The sequence below is a fragment of the Austrofundulus limnaeus genome, unplaced genomic scaffold (assembly GCF_001266775.1).
Source record: "Austrofundulus limnaeus strain Quisiro unplaced genomic scaffold, Austrofundulus_limnaeus-1.0 Scaffold35, whole genome shotgun sequence".
Lineage (NCBI taxonomy): Eukaryota > Metazoa > Chordata > Actinopteri > Cyprinodontiformes > Rivulidae > Austrofundulus > Austrofundulus limnaeus.
Window position 1 is genome coordinate 1,473,020 of NW_013952437.1, and position 18,527 is coordinate 1,491,546.

The 18,527-nt window shown below is 40.2% G+C and overlaps 1 protein-coding gene across 1 annotated transcript in view; it reads right to left on the reverse strand.

Moving 5' to 3' along the window:
* The window catches only part of LOC106516032 (protein tyrosine phosphatase receptor type G), a gene marked incomplete at its 5' end in the record, with an annotated part of 114,663 nt that overhangs the window by 7,840 nt on the left and 88,296 nt on the right, over window positions 1-18,527 (reverse strand). The window contains 13 exon segments of the mRNA XM_014006179.1: window positions 1,346-1,481; window positions 1,610-1,782; window positions 3,138-3,272; window positions 3,362-3,496; window positions 3,792-3,874; window positions 3,993-4,089; window positions 5,051-5,142; window positions 7,489-7,580; window positions 11,085-11,223; window positions 13,174-13,915; window positions 14,013-14,062; window positions 15,093-15,201; window positions 17,888-18,072. Coding sequence (XP_013861633.1) covers window positions 1,346-1,481; window positions 1,610-1,782; window positions 3,138-3,272; window positions 3,362-3,496; window positions 3,792-3,874; window positions 3,993-4,089; window positions 5,051-5,142; window positions 7,489-7,580; window positions 11,085-11,223; window positions 13,174-13,915; window positions 14,013-14,062; window positions 15,093-15,201; window positions 17,888-18,072 — 2,168 coding nt within the window.

The window sequence follows — 18,527 nt, forward strand, 5'->3', positions numbered from 1 at the left end:
GATCTGATTAACAAAACTGATAAACCGATAAAATACATTGATGGTCATTGAGTTTCTCACTTCAGAGAATAAAAATGTTCCAAGCATAAAAAAATCTAAGGTTATTTCATATTTCATATTAATAAAAAACGGTTATCTTCATTCAGACTTTAAAAGTATTTGAAGTACAAAGAGATGCCTGAGATCAGAAAAACTTAGGTCTAGAGGTAGACAGAGTGATTTTTTTTTAAATAATCTGCCATAAACAAAACTGAGAACAAAAAACTAATTTAACAACGGGTCAGTCTAATACAGCGATTCTCAACATGGTGGGGCCCGGCCCCTCTAAGGGGGGCACCAAAAAGCACAGGGGTGCCCCAGTACCTTGTCTGTTCTCAGTCTGTTCAGAGGTTGTGAAAATATCAATTGGTTGTTTGTAAATCATCAAAAGAGTTAGAAAAAATGGATTATTTCTTACATTTTCAAAATAAAAGTTTTCTTCTTCTTTTTTTGAATTTATTTTGATACAGAGATAAAGGCTGAACGTGTCTTTGGGCGAGATGGGGAGTAGTGAGGGATTGGGTGGGGCTCAGATGGGTTTGCTAACACTATGACCAGAGAGCCTGTTATGGTAGGAGTGCTTATTTTCAGGACAACACCTGCAAAACCCAAATGAAAGGGAACAAAACTTTATGCTAACCTATAAAACAATCATATTTATCAGTAAAAATAATTAGACTTTAACTTTTCTTTTTAATGAGCCTTTTACATTTATTTGCTTTGACAAAATAATTTTCCTAAAACTTTTTTTTATATCAAACTTCATTCATTTCTTAAAAAACAAAATTCTATATACAATAAAAAGAAAATACAATTAAACGAAAGGCAGCAGAGAAGAAAAAAATATATAATATCTGCCCCTTTTTTTCTCAAGCATAAATTCAAACAATAATCATCTTCAAAACTAAAACTGATTTCAAAGCCAGTCATGAAAAAAAAACCTCTCTAAATTTCTAAATTACAGGCACATGTAGAATGCTTTGTGTTGGAAAAAGAAAGAATTTTAAATATGGTCTTAAAATAAATAAACAAACAAAACAGCTTCAGAAATCGTCATCGGCCACTGAGAAACCTAATGGGCCGACCTCTGTTCTGCTGTAATACATTCATCAGTATTATGGGCTGTGTGTAACAGTTTAAACTCTGCGGTGCACTGAAATTGCAGGCAGCGTGACCTTTACCTGAGCTCAGAGTATCAAACTGAATAAATTTCATAACTGCTTTCCCATCTTAAATCAGAGTTGACCTTTACAGGAGGAATCCAGTTCCTCCCCCCCAGAGTTAATGACGAGTTTCAGCACCTTACCTCCGTCTGGACAAGGTAGTTGCGTTGTGTGCGTATATGTTTGAGAAAATCCAGGACGCTGACTGTGCTTTTGTCCTTGATCTGTTGCAGCATGCTGTCGATGACGATGTACGTTCCTGTGCGCCCGACCCCTGCACTGAAGAGCACAGTGCAAACTAACGTGAGTGGATTTTTCTTCTTTTTTCTTTTTTTTAATCAAGTCAGCAGAAAACAGTCATTAGGAGCACTCGTCTAACCCCTCAGAGCTCAGCAGTGATGGCGTACCTGCAGTGTACCAGGACGGGACCCATGTCTGCAGTCCGAGCCGCCGACGAGCGGCTGATGAAGGTGAGGACAGGAAGTGTGTACTCCGGTACTCCCATGTCGGGCCACTGAGTATAGTGATACTGAATCACAATGCGCTCATTTAGCCTCCCTTTTGGATTCCCCTTCTGACCCTGAAACATTAAAACTCAACCGTTAAAATACATGGTACATTTCAGTTTCTACATTAGCTGACTCTATATCTAATGTAGAATCTCAACTTTATAGGCAGTGGCGGGCAGCACTAATCTAAATATTAGATGCACTAACCCTAAAGCACTAACTCAACTATTTAGGAAAATTTAGCAAAAGCTAATTCTAAAGCACTAATATAATCCAGTTGACACATGAAACATTCTTCATTCAACATGAGCCAATATTTACTGTGTGAAGAACATTGTCACTTAGTGCCCTCAGTGGGCCAAATGGGAGTCACCTGCAGGCCACATTTGGCCCACGGGCCTTGACTTTGACATGTGACCTTGTAGATAAGTGACACACATTAACAAAATGTGTGACAGCTTTCACCCTCAACTGTTAACAATAACGTTGATCAATAACATTTAAAGACCTCAGTTGGTGCTTCTAAATTTAGCCCATAAATTTATCAAGTACTAATCCACTAATGAATTTAAAACATAGCAAAAGCCCTAAAGCACTAATCAGGAAATTAATTCCCCTTTTAGTGCTTTAGGGGAACTGTGCCCATCACTGCTTATAGGTTAAGACTTGAAACATTGTGGTGGCAAAAGATTACCGTATTTATTCATGTATAATACGATCTCATGTATAATACGACCCCCCCCCCTTTTGAGCTTAAAAAGCATAAAAAATTTAATCCTCAAACTACCTCCAATTTCATACAGACTTCAAGATTTTTCAGCCTTTGCAGTCTTTATACATATCAGTAAAATGATGATTGGACTGTTCATTTTATTTTAATAACATATGTACTTAAAGGTATTTTGACAACAAATATATATCAGTTGTAGCAGCAGCATCATATGAATTCTGGCATTTTACACACAGTCCACCAGGATGCACCAACACAAAAGTCAGAGACTTCACATGAGATTTGGACCATCTTGTGGAGGAAAAGCAGATTACTTCCTACTCGCGAGCGCCCCCTSTGGTGRRGAAACTTTTTTCAGGGATACAAACTTTTTCAGAACACCGGTAGACGGCAGCCATTACAGGCGAACATGTGTTTGTTGTTGTTCCAGGAGCGGCTCGGTCACACGCTAATGTCATTAGTTCACTATCATTACTAAGGTGCAGGACTAAATGTAAATGTAAATGTAAACACAGAAACAAAAATGTGTAAATTTATCTAATCGTTCATTTACTATATTTTGTCTATTTTAGATCTTGGCACGAGCTAATATAAAACACCACAGCTATCTGAATGTGGACAGAAACAACGTAAAATCTACCAAACAGCTGTTCACACAAAAGTCTTGATTCAAGAACATAAAATAAGTGCAGGTACCTTTTTAATTTTTGTGTTCCTTATAAGAAAGCGGCGCAGCGTGTAGCAGGCGTGAACTTTGGTGCTTTTCAGCGTCACCACTATGTTTCCATACTGTTCGTTGCTCTCTGTCGGCCAGTATTGGTCACATTTTCTCTGAAACACACAAAATCAGAGGTTTTGACATCGGAGGAAAAGTCATCTGTGGATTTATTCTCAGCTGGCGAGCTAAAAGGGAAACCTACCCTCCCCTTTTCCACGAGGTTGGTGATCATGACGATGATCCCAGTGTTCTGCTCCCACACCATCCTCCAAAAGTCCTCAAACGTGGACTTGAGGGGACCCTGAGCGGCTATGTAAGCTCTGGGGTGGTTGTAGCCCTGAAAAAGGAAAAATTGGCAATCCTTAAAATATTTCCTAACATTTCTTTTAATTGACTCTCACTTTCAGTGGGCGATAAAACCCCCACTTCTTCATCTCATAGGAACTGTTAGTATTTAAGTACATGATTCAAATCCCTCAGTTTTTACAAGTGCTACTTGATATTCTAAATAAAACTGTAGAAAAACGGCAGCTCTGTGAAACATTTTTTGGCAGCTCTAACACCCAAACTGTGACTTGCATTCATGAAATAAAAAAAAAGCCAACAAGTCACGAGTAAAATGAAAAACTTACATCTACATAGTTGGCGTTGATGTAATCCGAATGTTTGGCATCTTTCCCCGGCAAAGCTCTTAATTTCACCCTGCTGTGGTCATCTAGGAAAAAGCATTGATGTATTTAGAGGACTCATGAAAGGGAAGAAAACTTGATCTAAAACACATTATTGAATCCCACAGCGGTAGACATCCTAATCAGATTTTACAGCTGACTCACAGGCCACAATGTTGATGTATCTGTTTTTGTGCTTGTTGTCAGGATGATTGGAGTGTTCTGCTGTGATTTTTAAGTCGACTGTGGAGCGTTGGACCTCCTGGAGAGAGAAGAAAATAGTCAGAAAAGGATTTCATTAAACAAGAGGAGATGAGCTAATAGAATTAGCCGCTTGATTTCCATGAAACTGTAACAATGGTGTTATAATGACAGATTCTTGTGATCCTATCTTCCACTCTCTTTTTTTCTCCCTTCGCCTCTGCATAAGGAGCTCAGAGCCCAAGATGAAGTGAACTTCCAGCAGGGACTCAGTGTCTCAAGGACGCTTCAGCGGAGCAGATGCTTACCGCCACTGGGGCTTGAACTAAAGCCTACAGTAGAACAGTCGTCTTCTTTTCCTCTTCACTACACTTTGGTGCATTCAGCCGTCCACAAAAGGCAGTCACTTCTAACACGCCTTCATCCTGGTGCATTTGAAAATCATGCACACCAGCCTCACATCAAATAACCCCAATTAGAGGAACACTCTAGGGGTGACGCTTTTGCCTTATTTCTTAACCTAGTTACACAGAATAAAAAAAAGTGTTCCAAGCCAGTCAACCAGCATAAAGGACCATCTCTAATTAACCTTCATCTCTGATCTTTCGCTCTATCTTTCTCTCCATCTGGTCAGAATTACTGACTTCTCACACAAACAGAAAGAGTAATACATTCAAACTATTGTTCGGATGAGAGAACGTGCAGAACTGACAAACACCACCGGTGCTCGGCAGTTTATCAGTCTGTGCAAAACTCAAGAGAAAAGACAAAAGCACGCAAAGGTTTTGTTCTGTCATGCTTGGAACAAGTTTTAAAAAACAAAACAAAAAAAAAAAGCAGCATAAAAAATGCTGGTGTAGATTCTTTGTCATCCAGCARAACATGACAGATCCCAATAGTTCTTAAACAAAGTGACTGGGCAGGAAAACAAAGGAAGAAGCAGGTAATAAGTCCAGTCGCTTTGTTTTAAAAACTCGTAGGGCTCAAATCAAATCAACGTTTTTGCAGCGGTGAAAATGTACCTCAAACTCCTCAGCGAAACCTTGCATGTTGTTCTTGTAAAGCTCCATGACGTGTTTGACAAACTGCTTGACGGGGATGGCCTCCATATCATCTGCAGAAGAAGTAAACAGGCTTTGACGCAAAGTGCTCATTTTTATCTACAATTCTAATTCTGACTAAGTGAGCACATTGTAGAAATGTCATTTACAACAGTATACTGTGAAATGYAACTCTAACAGCATTTCAGAGAAGCTGAATTTCTCAGAGGTAAAGGTGGGCAGAGGTTCACCAGACTGGGAGAAACTTTGTCTAAAATTTGTGGTTTGTTTTTAAATCCCAGTGGGGGCCGTGGATTGACTTTCATTCATTTTCTGGTAATTTTATATCCTAACCCTAACCATTAACCCTAAAATTAACCTCACAGGTACCTACCTGACCCTAAAACTAACCTAAAATCGATTCACACGTTGGTCCTAAACCTAACCCCGTACCCGATATTAGCATCCGTACCTGTGGGGACCAGGCATTGGTCGCCACGATGCAAGCTCGGCCCCCATGACGCCGCTTTTTTCTGGAAAATGGTTCCCACAATGTAGACAAAACGTGCCCACACACACACACTTTTTTTTTGTTTGTTTTTTAATGGCAGTTTTATTACATTTGGGTAAGTGTGCAGCGTTCTGGAGAAATATTTATGCTCAAAGGACAAGGCCTAAAGTCAATAGGATGTTTGGTCATTGCAGTTAGGTTTTATTTACATTTTTCACAATGTCCAAACATTTTCAGAATCCAGAAACTGATTATTAATCAGTGTGTATTTAGAAAAAGAGGAAATAATTCACCAGTTTATTATTATTACACTAATTATTGTAATTCATCATTTAGCAAAAGCCAAATCAGTCACAGCGAGTTGATTTTCAAATTAAGATTTATTTATTTCCTTTAGCAGACTAAGCTCATGAACCCCTATATCTGGGGTTTGGGAGGGTTTTATAGGAGGGAGCATCTGTTTCATCTGAGCCAAATCAGCCCCAAATCACACATGAAGGATGTTTGATCGGGCTGGTTGGCACAAGACGCACCAATGCAGAGGACTCAGCTGTCACAGCTGCTGATGCGGGACAATGTCTTAACTAACACACCTCTGCAGCTGAGGCCTGTCGGGCCTTTACATGCTTCAGTGGCTGCAGCAGGAAGGTGAATTCTCCTTTATTAATCTGGTCATTTATCAATGTAGCTTCTGGAGGTACGGATTCTAATGGAGCACAGCTGATTAGGCAGTTTTATAAGGATGTAAAAGTGGTGAAAAGCTWTGTTCATGCATAGGGTTAAATGTACCGTGGCTCTGTGTCTAGTTCTTAATTATGTATGGATTGATTCAAAAGAATAATACAAAAACTTGGAGTCAAGATAAACAATAAAAAAATGGAAGAAAAATGGGAGATAGAAAGGAAAGTGGGGAAAAACTAAAGAAACRATGAAAATAGGAACATAAGATAAAAGGAAAGGACTAACAGAAATATTGAACTGGAGAAAAGAATAAAGGGAAAGAGGAAGGAGCATAGGATGAAAAGAACAAATGAAGAAAAAAGAAGGAAAGTAGGAGAAGAAGGAAAAAAATAAAGGAAAAAATACAGAAGGAAAATAAATAAGGTAGGAAGGAAAGGAAAAATAATGAATGAAAGGTACGCAAAACAAAAGGGGAGAAAAAGGAAATACTGGAGGAAGGAAAGAAAAAAGACAAGAAAGAAAGGAATAAAAAGAAGGACATGTAGAAACAAGCAAGAAAAACACAAAAGACAAACAAAGGCAAAGGCAAGAAAAACAGAGAGGAAGAAAAAAAAAGAGCACTGTGAGTGAAGGATGTGGTGTGAATGCCAGTGAAAGCTGCTCTCGGTCTCCACGCTCTCGCTGCCTCAAAACGTCCCTGAGCTTTAAGAGACTCTGAGAGTAAAGTCTGATATCGACAAGCTGCCACTGCACTGCTGCCTGGGATATTAAGTGCAAAGAAAAGCCAGTCACTCAACTTCTATAAAGCTGTTCAAAGAGTCACTTCACATGTAAATAAACAGAGACTGCACGCAAAGATGTCAAGGTAAAACAAGCAACCATCTGAAAACCATTAATGAGGYAGAGTAGAGGTGTGCTTTTATCTGCTGACAGATCCCTGAATGGGAGTGAAGACCCCGTCAGCACATTTCACTTCACTATATAAATAAATATACTTTTAGGTTAAATAAAGGAATATAAACTTTGGATTTAAAAGAAATGATTTTAACTGCTTTATCTTCTCATCATCCTTTATTTGACAACTTATGAACCACATTTCAACCGTTTTTATATTTTTGTTATAACTGTGCTGCAGTATCTTACCAAATCTAGAGAACTGCAAGATGTTTKGAACACTATTTATGTATGATTTTTCTCAAACACACATGAAAAATAAAGGATGTCTCACCTGGTATGGGGATGATTGGGATATTCTCATTGGCCACCACCCGTGGAGAGCTGCTCTCCTCCACGTAGAAATGAGCCGTCTGGAAAAATCTCCTACAGGGACACGGAGCGATAAGACCAGTGAGAACGGCACGGTAAATACACCCACTATCATCAGAAATGATGCAGTAAAGTGTATTAGGGACTTGTCCTCAGATGTAGTCTGTCAACATTAGCATAGAAATGTTGAGGAAAATGACAACAGCTGAAAAGTCCTAATGAAAACCCCAGAGTAGCCGAGACACGGCTGGTCGCACGCAGAGCGAGCGGCTCCTGGAAACGCAGTCTAATCAGGCATTGGGGAAAAGGTTAAACTATGTACAGCGACTCACAGAAGCACAMCGCTAAATTTGAGCCTTTTAGGCAAACTGAAGACAACTAGTCAAAACATATACTTTCTTCTCTACTTTTAATTCTCCCACACAGAGACAACAATTAAACCTGCTTTTTAAATGTGCATTTTTGCATCGGTTTTTTGTGTTTAGAATTTTGATTTCCAAAATTAAGTCAGTGAATAATTAAAAGTACCTTCAAAAACTAAAAAAAAAAAAACAATTATTTCTTGAGCAAATCCTCACAAATTTGACACAGGTCAAGGTTTAAAGTTTTCAGACTTTCAAAAACGCGTTAGAAAGTCAAAATAATTTGAGATTACCTACATTATTTAGCAGGGGATATTTCAGCTTTGTAAAAGGGCAGTTTTTGAGGTCAATGTATTCCATATTCAAGACAAACTTCTCCATGGTGTGAAACCAAAAAAAAATCTACAATTCTAACTAGATTGAAAACAGGAGAGTGGAATATTTTAAGGCCTGCACACCTTGCATATCTACCATCTCCTCTAACATAAATGTGTTCTGATAAATTCACAGGAGCTCTAAAGATCCTAAAGTTAATCCTACCTGTACTTGCTGCAGAGGAGGGAGCAGATGCTCGTCATTCTTAAAGAGAGATGAAACAAAAATAATAAAAAAAGATAAAAGGTGGCACGGCATGAAAGAAGGAGAGAGATGGAGAAAGACACGACAGGGGAAAAACAAATAGGGGGAGGAGAGTTCCAGCCCCCCAGTTTGCGTCACTGCCTCCTATGCTAATGACTCCCCTCCAGTGCAGATGTGGTCCAGCTACCGAAGCGGTACAACCAACATCTCCTYGCTGGCTTCCTGTTCCTACAGCTGCAGAAGAAGAGTTCGCTTTGAGGAAGCACAAACTGGGATTAAACCTTGGGAAATGTGAGCTTTAGCATCCACAAGGTATTAAAGAGAGTTTGGACTTGACCTGACTTCATTCCAAATAGATGGTTCTCATTGACATCATCGTCCGGGTACTTTTTACTGTTCGCGCCATGTTTGTGGGCTAGCATTTAGCTTGTAGCTAGGAAAACAGTACAGAGGAATATAGCCAAAAAAAATAAAATAAAATAAATAAAATAAAATAAAAATAACTAAAAAAACAGGCAGCCAGGTGCTAACAGGACACACCGCAATACTGTCATAAACACCATAAAAATATGTATACCCGTATTTATCTATATATATCTTAAAAAAGTCAAACCGGTGCTGAGCTTTGGTGTTTATCCAGATATTAGATGTGAGTTTACTTTGGAAGCGAGAGATTAAGAGTGGGGAAGGGAGGGGTGAATTGCACAGTGTTCAGTGCAGTTTTACTGTTAATTTATAGTCCTCCACTGTTTTCTAAAAAGTATAACGTACTATGCAGTCTTTCACTATCTCAAGCGGGCTGAAATGCAAAAAATTCTGTGATTGGGTGAAACCTTTGCGGTTGATTCTCGTTAGCCACAAAGGACTTAAATTTTTTTTAAAAGATGCTTAAAACGCAGCAAGAAGGTCACCGGTTCAAATCCCGYCCCGGGGATCTTTCTGGGTAGAGTTTGCATGTTCTCTCCGTGCATGTGTGGGTTCTCTCCGGGTACTCCGGCTTCCTCCCACAGACCAAAAACATGACTGTTAGGTTAATTGATAGCTCTAAATTGTCCCAAGGTGCGAGAGAGTGAATGGTTGTTTGTCTCGTTTGTCTCTATGTGTGGCCCTGTGATGGACTTGCKACCTGTCCAGGGTGTACCCCGCCCCTCGCACTGTGACTGCTGGATATGGGTACCAGTGACCCACGCAACCCTGAAAGGAAGAAGCGTGTACAGAAGATGGACGGATGGATGGATGGATGGATGGATGGATGGATGGATGGATGAATGGATGGATGCTTAAAACATTGTCAGGCTTTCCCCCAGAAAACTTGCTAAAGCTGGGGATAGTGAATGGGATGATAATGTTTTGATGAAGTAATTCCAGTGTATAGCCACCAGGGCTATACACTGGAGAAAAAACCTAACGCTTCAAAAACAATACTATTTTATTCTGTTAGTGCTCACAAATATGGCAATTCAATTATGTGATCCGGAAGTTGTTACGTCACTTGAGAACCATTTATACCTCAAAACCTCAGAAGATTTGAGATGTGTACTGTACCCCAACGATAGTTTCCACAGTGGACATCATTCTGTCCAAACAAGCTAAATGTGTGGATTAAATACCAGACAACGCCTTAAAATGTCGACAGAGTCCAAAACAAAAAGCATTTATGAATGACCTGTGGTATATAGTTGAAATAATACATTTGCAACCAGATGATGTAGTTTACTTTAACGGGTGCGTAGCCACCACAAAGAGTTAAGAGAGTGTGAATTTCGTCTCTCCTTGTGGCCTTTTCCCCTGGGGAGGTAGGCATTGTCTGTGAACTGTCTGAGCTGTCACAACAACAGCTGCTGTAATCTCAAAGCTACCTCTGCGTTCCTTATTCAAGTACCACAACTCCCAGTAATTCATCCACCGACTGAATCCGCTACAGTCATCTTCTTCCCAGCTGTCTGTTTTTTTACACCTCTACGGAGCTGATAGCCAGGCTTTTATTTATATTGCAACTTTATAATCCGCCACAGTAAGGTGCAATAAACATTTGCAGCAGTGATCACACAGAGCAGCGCAGTCCAAAAAAAATAAAGTACGAAGAGCAAAAACAAATATAATCTTGCACAAGTAGCCACAGTAAATACGTCTGGCACCAACTGAGGAAGTGGTCTGTAGTGCTATTTGTTTCTCATTAAGCGCCATCCGACATGTGCTGGTGGCCTGGCCTGTGTAATTACTGGGGCTCCAGTGGCGTGGCTGGAAATTAGCCCAGCAGATGAAGACACAGCTGGGACCTGTGCTGGAAGCGCAGGGCCTTCAGGTCTCTTCCCCTTCACCCAGTGGGGTGATGGGTCTGATATGCAAAATGAGGCAGGGGGGAGAGGAGATTGATTTGAACCAACACACCCAGACCATGTTTGGCTGCATTAAAAAAAAAATCCAGAAAGTGTAAAAAGACGACACAGCCGTTGTAGGTGAGAGGCGAAGAAACATGATCCAGTAAGAGTCTTTTCAAGATGAGACAATTTTGTAAAAGCACTTGATCAATGACCTTTAACTCTTCTAACAGACGTTTGTAGCAGCGTGATGCCTCTGTAATGTGGTTATGTAGGCTTACTGAACTCTTTCTCACCTCCAGTAGACCATCACGATCAGCAGCACGATGAGGCACAGCAGAGTGAGAGCAGACACCACCACCAAGGGCACGATCCACACCATCCTGCCCATTCCTGGGTGGGGGGTCCGTGTTGGGTTGGACAGAATAGTTGGGTCTAAAACAAAACGCAGAAACAAGTTCTGCAAATTTACTAGTGACACGTACAGGATTATTCATCAGGAACATAAACAATAATGAATATCTATACAAATAATTCTGTTTGTCAATATATTATCGGTGTTATAAAGTCACAAACACTATTTTTTAATCTTTTCTCACACATAACTGTTCACTCATGCTGACTTTGAAAAGAGTAAACAAAAAGTGGGAAAAAGATATCTTCAAAAGTATTTATTTTATTTTATTTCATGGTAATAAAGTAGTTCGTGATGATTGAGTTTTACGTGAGGACCTTAAAAAAATTAGGGTGTTTGAAAAATAAAGTTATATTTTTTTCATAAAAAACCTATGAAGAAAAAAAAATAGTTATGCAAATGATGGAGGTATAGACATGCTGGTGATTGCTAATGTCAGTCAGCTGTGGTGACTACCTTGCTTGTAGCAGATTTACATCTAAAGGTTACCTTCTAAATCATGTGTCAAACTCGAGGCCTGCGAGCCAAATGTGGCCTACCATGGCATTTTATATGGCCCGCGAGATCTTCAAACATCTATTAATGTCTTAAAATAAGCTTGTTTGAAGTCAGCACTGTCCGTAAACTCTCCCATAATACGTGTTGATTATTTTACCTGCAAACTGATGGCATCACACCACTAAGTGGAGGTGCACAGGATTCAAAAGTAGCTGGCACTTTTGTTGAGACCCAGTTATACTGGGAAGTGGGAATTTCCCACTTACAAGTTGGAAATTTGTAAGTGGGACAGAGAATGCTCCAGTGTTTTTCAACCCTGGTCCTCAAGGCCCACTGTCCTGCATGTTTTAGAGGTTTCCCTGCTTCAACACAGCTGCTTCCAGTTGGTTACTAATTATCAGGCTTTTGATGAACCGCAATCATCTGAATCAGGTGTGTCAAAGCATGGAGACCTAAAACATGCAGGGCAGTGAGCCTTGAGAACCAGGGTTGAAAATTGTATTTCTTCTATCACTGATTTCACATTTAGTCAGTCATACATGTACTACCTTTCWKTGTTTATAAGTGGACATGTTAAAATGCTGTTTCTATGCAAGAAATGTCATGTAGAGCCCAGTTATTGTTTGTTTGCCGTGCTGTAAGACAAGAACGTGATGTTTTGTTTTTAGTCAAACACCAAATGTCAAAATTAATAATGTTTGTGTGRCCCTCAGTGCAAATAAGTTAGACACCAATGTTCTAAGAGTTTTAATTAAATCTGCCCACTCGTTCTTGAGATCACTGTAAAACTAGGGATGACCAAAAACACACAAACACAGGAAAATGAATGATACCAAAAACACAAACCCTGCCATTAGCTGCATGAGACATATCACAAAAACTAAACCCACACATATCAGTAAATTAAAAAAAAAATGTTAGACTGGATCCTTAAAATGATTCCAACCATAACCTTCAGCTATTACACCCCACAAAAAGATTTAACAGAACCCTGCAAATTGTTTCTAGTTCTTGTGCAAWTCTTATCTTTGCAAAAATCCTACATTTATAATTGACTGTTTGACAATCTACGTTCATGGAATTTACCATTTCTAACACTACGATGGCAGAAAAAAAAACCTTCACAAATTCTTTCCCTTGAAGCAAACTCGTTTGAAATCTGCTTAAAGGAATTCCTTGAGGCAGAACCCCTCTGGCAGACAGCCGTCTCCTTCCTTCAGGCCTCTGTGTTGTAGTGACACAAAAGCCTGGAGCTTTGTCTTTGAGTGAGATGGTAACTAGTGTATTTACGGACTTGTATCAACTTATTTGTTCGCCTAAATTGGACTTCATAATGCCGATAGTGTTTACAGAATTCAGTTTCACATTATAGGTGGCTACAAGAGATCAAGGCTTCATAAGAGTTGAAAAAACATTTTTTTTTTGCTTTGAAAGGGATTGAACATCTGTTTGAAGGGAAAAGATTTGCTCACCGGTGTGAACAGAGAAAGGCCATCTATTTTCATCATTAATCTTTGGAGATAGTGTAGAGCTCTGGGGGATCTGCATCTCAGCGCTGTCATTACGGGGCTCCTGAGTGGAAACTGCAGTTACTTCTGTGGGTTTCTTCTCCTTGTTGACCAAATGCTCATCATCAGTGCTCGCAGGGACCGTGTTGCCTTTAACTGTAGGTTTGCCCTCTCTTTTCTCTTTGGCTGTGGATGCGGGGGTTGGGATTAAAGGCTCTTCGGACACAGTGCCGTTTGCTTGTTTCTCCGCATTATCAGGAGGATTTTTGCCTTTTCTCTTCTTCTCCTCCTCGTCCTCTTCCTCCTGCTCTCCCTCTCGCTCGCCCTCCTCCTCCCCCTCCTCACCCTGACCTGTGGCCTGTTTCTCCTCGGGCTGCTTGTCCGTCTCCGCCCCCTGCGTTGCCGTTCGCTCCGTGTTGGGCGTTGCGGGCGGGGTGGACGGACGCGTCGGGTTCTGAGCGGCGCGAGGCGTCTGCGTGGGCCAGGCGGAACTGGGCAACGACGAAATCACCCCTCCGCCGACGCCCAAACCCGCCAGCAAGGTGCTCGTTACCACGGACGCCACCGTGGCCTGGCTGCCGCTAGAGGAGGGGCCCATCCCGGTTGCCATGGAGACAAGAGAGAAGTGGATGCCAGAGGACGTCCAAGTGGAGGAACCAGAGCTGATGGGAGCCATGTCCGCCGAGGAAGCCGGAGAAATGGTTGGCTGAGGAGGACAGGCAGGAGAACAAAGTGGTCACACAACACAAAAATGACTTTCAGCCCATTAAGACATTCGCACTGCCATCTTCTGGTCAACTAACCATTCCAGTCTTCACAATGCGAGACCCTTCGAATATTCTTGTTGTGTTGGCTGCAAAATAAAAACAAAACAGATTTTACACTTATGTCACGTGTTTTTACTTTTCATAGTCCAGACGTTTTGAAGTGGGTTTCTGTGGAAAAACTGTAAATATCTTTATCTTTATTTATTTAMAAAGGACAATGCATACAAAAACATAGAACAGATCAAGTCTGTAACAGATGCTTTGCAGAAAGAGTATATAGCTATAGCTAATTTGCAACTCCAGGCCCTGGTTGGGCATTTCTACACAAGTAAAATACAAACAGTTTATGCATCCATATACACTTAAAATACATAAGCATGTCTGCCAACAAATTCATAAAATCAACCAATACAACTTAAATAAAAATTATCAAAAAATTACACAAAACTTTAAAATACATAAAAGTTAAAATTCTGAAACAAACAGTTCAAATAACCTTTGTGTGTATCTGACACCTTACGTGTGTCAGATATCTCTTTAAATAACTTTTTGGTTTAAAGTTTTTTTTCTGACTGGATTGATTAACAAGATAACAACTAGTCTGAGGGGAACCAGGTTTAAAGTGGAATACTTCTGCCTTAAAATAACATCACAATAGTTCATGCAACTGGCTTTTTACAAACCCTTAATTTGCATTATGCAGTCACTCCAGCAAGTACGGTACATTCCTGATATTTTTGCTGCAAGTGTTTCCTGGAAGTGCTAAAGCACAGATAATTATTGATGTGGCTTTTTTTTTTACTTGCAAAAAGCAAAATAAAAGCTAAGATTATGTATAAATAATTACATGACACAAAGCTGGTGATGGTGTAAAAGTGAATAAAACAGCATTAAAATCACTACACTCATTAAAAGATACAACGTTTTGGAGATTAGAGTTGCTTTAAGAACCATTTTTCTGGTCAGAAATAAACTATTTTATCTCCAAGGCTGTTAAAAGAAAGACAATTTTTTTCCATACCCTCCACTGAACCCTGCTTCAAAAAAAATTGAACAGTCCCTTTAAGGACCTACAAATTTAAGCAACCCAACGACTTTAGAGGTTTGACCACGTACCTCTGAACAACAGCGTCTGGCTGAAGTCACTGCGCTGGTCATGCTGACACACTGCCTGCACTCTGAACAGGTACAGGATGTCAGGGGATACATTAGTAATAATTGCTTTCTGCAAGAGAGAGAAACACACACAGACAGATACATTAGCCGAAAATATTATGAGTGCAGCAGAATTACTGTTAAAAGAGTGGATGCTGATGGCTAAAATGAAAATATATTATGTAAAGCTTCAGTCCTTTTTTTTTGCCTAATTTGTTAGTGTTCACAAATGGCTAGAGTTATATTAAAAATATCCACAAAATTGGATGGGTGATTGCCTCTGTGGTAGTGGAGCTAGTTTATTTTCTCTTTCTTGGTAATAATTCAGATAAAGTTTCCAGGGACTGAAATTGAAATGGAAATGAAAGCAGGCAAAATAAGAGAAACTGACATCTGAGAGAGGAGTGGACAATAATGACAGAAGTGCAATTATACGGCCATGGCACCACATGAACGCAGTAATCATTCTTTCAATCATCAATTTGAACAAAAATGGCAACAATAGAAACATACAGCTCCTAATGAGACAAAGATAAATAATTAAAAAAACAAATACATTCTTTTCTTTTTATTGGAAAATTGCTAAAGGAAAAAAAAATCACTCAAAAGTCGAACATATTTTACCAGTCATAACTCACAAAAAAATCTTCAAATATGAGTTTTAAAAAATGACTCCTCTTCACATCTTCCGCCTACACAAGTTTCTCCACGGTATAGCAGCCCTAATAGAGAAGACTCTGCCTTGTTGTGTCTCACCACAAGTCCACAGAAAATAGAGAATGAAGACCAGACTGTAGAGATGTGACAGTTGTGCCAGACAACCTCRGGGTGCAGTATGGTTGATAGAGAACTAAAAGGTCACTGAAATGTTGCTGCAAATTGCCTGGAGTAGCAAATAACCAGCAAAGGGAGATTTGAAATGAAATGTTTTCTATGTTTAAAATCAAACGGCGCCATTGTGGCAGGTTTCTAGAGGAGCCGCGATTAAGGCAGACTTCTGAGCGTGCAAAATCCAAGGAAAAGGAAATAAATATTAATCCGTCTTTAGCTGAGCATAGCATTAACTTAATTTGGAAGGCTGTCCTTGACAGCAAGGAGCCTTTTTGCATATTCATTTCAACTTACTTGTCCATCACTTCTAAGCTTTTGCGACTAGATTCTAAGTTAAAGATCCCCTCCAGGCATCTTTTAAAAGGCGCGCAGCATAAAGACGAGCCGCACACAAGAAGTTGTGAGCAAACCTGTCTTTATTTCTTATCCTCTCTTTTTACCCTCGCGCTAAACAGTGCAATTAGCCGGCTGAAAATTCCTAAAATTAACATCTCCGCCCACACATCACTCCCAACATTTATGAATATTCAAAKTACCTCCGTTTTCAGGGAGTAAATGCTGAACGCAGCATTTCTCCTGACTCATTCAGTGGATGTCTGCAATAGAGGCATCAAACATGTGTAAGCTGGATATTGGACAACAATTTGCTTGTAAACTAGCTCCAATGTCACTAAATMATCTTTGAAAATGAAAGCAGATGAAAGGGAAAAAGGCTCTTTAGTGCCACGCTGAACGTATTTGGAGAATGGCGCGGCTGTAAAGAAAAAGCTCATCGGATACTTCTCTCTCTCTGTGCAGCGTTCCATGCTGTAAAAAGAGTCACTAAAGCAGCAACAATGCAAGACGCATCACCGGCCTCTAACCCACAGCGGAGCCAACTGCGTATTTTGGAATGCATGACCAGGCTGGAGGTTGTGGTGTCACCAGGGAACTGATCCCAGGATTCTGAACCGGTGGGTGCATGTTTTGACCCGGTGCTGTTTATATCTAAAGAGGCAGTCATGCAAACTATCAAGACAGCTGGGGTCAGCAGGCCTTGAAGAAATGCACAGTTGGATGTTGGATTCCCAGAAATGGAAAAATGTATGACCGAGAAGAAGACTACGCAGTGAAAAAAAAAAAGAAAATAAATAAAAAAAGAGAAACCCAGTAAGTACAACCTCCTGCAGAGGGAAGATTTATTTCTGTAGACACGGTGGATGTTTTGCTAAAAGATACAGTAGGAACTGGAGAGGTATTCCGATGTTTAAGGCAGCTGAGCTGAGTTAAATGATCAGCGGATCAGAGATCTTAAGAACTACATTTGCTCTGCATTTGTTATTAAAGGAAGGCTGTGTTCAAAGAGCTCTCTCTCCTGCCTGAAACCAGATCAGGATTTTATTTTATTTATTTATATATTTTTTAAATTCTCCCTGGTTTTTCTTACTGGTAAAATAAAAGTGCAAGGACCACTGTTGTTTATACCTCTCCGGCTTAAATTAACTTTTTGACCTTGTTATAGCAGATATTCACTTCAGAGACTGATTCACATTTAAATGAATGCAAAACCAAAAAACAAACAGCAATAGATGATGGTGAGTTAAAAAAAATGTTACATCTGAGTAAAGGCCACAAGRGTTTTTGTCAGCTCATTATACATATATCAGTTGTGATGCATCAATGTCTGCGACAGGCCTGTGTTTCTATTGTTAGACAGGTGAGTGACAGCGGAGCGTCTGGGTCCTCGTATCAACCAACAGCCACATGCAGAGTTCATCACAACCTGTCTCCCCCTTTACACACCGCCACTGATCCAGCCAGCGTTTCATCCTGACAGATACATCTGAGGCTCCGCACTCCAGTCAGAGCTGGTTATTGTGAAATAAAGTAATTCAATTTAAAAAAAAAAAGAAAAGAAATGTCCAGTGGTTTGTGGTTTGGCTCACCATGCTCTGGTCCCCGGTTTTAGAGAAGGTCCTCTCGTCGGCGACGTCCCTCTTCACCCAGCTGTAGGAGACCATGTAGCTGGTGATGGGGGGGTGATAGATTGTCAGGGGGCGTTCCCAGCTCACGATCAATGCCGTCTGGTTTAGCGGCTGGATCTTCATGCTCACTGGGGCGCTGCTGCACACTGGTCCGGAATAAAGAGAGCAGTGTGAGGMGGAGGCAGCAAAGGGGAAAACAAACAACCCCCAAAAATAAAATAAATGAAAAAAATAGCTTTTGCATCAATCTTTCACTGACTGCATGAAGATGGAGAGGTGCTTGATCATATTTATACCGAGCCTGCTGAATGCAGGTTGCCTCTTAACATCCCCTTCTCTGACTCCTGAAACTTGATTTAAAGCCATTTTCAAACTGAGAATCCTCTAAAGGAGCAAAAGAATACAGTAACCTAATAATAAAAACAGTCTTGAAAGCTTTACTGGGGTCAGACACAACTTCAGGTGGAGGTGTAGATTATCACGATTCAGATCTGTGCATTATTATCTCGCCAGACTACAGACGATTTAAGATTTAATTTGGCAGCTTCCCACCCATTTCCAATCTGCAAGTTGCTCAATGTAGTATGTATGAGGTGAATGA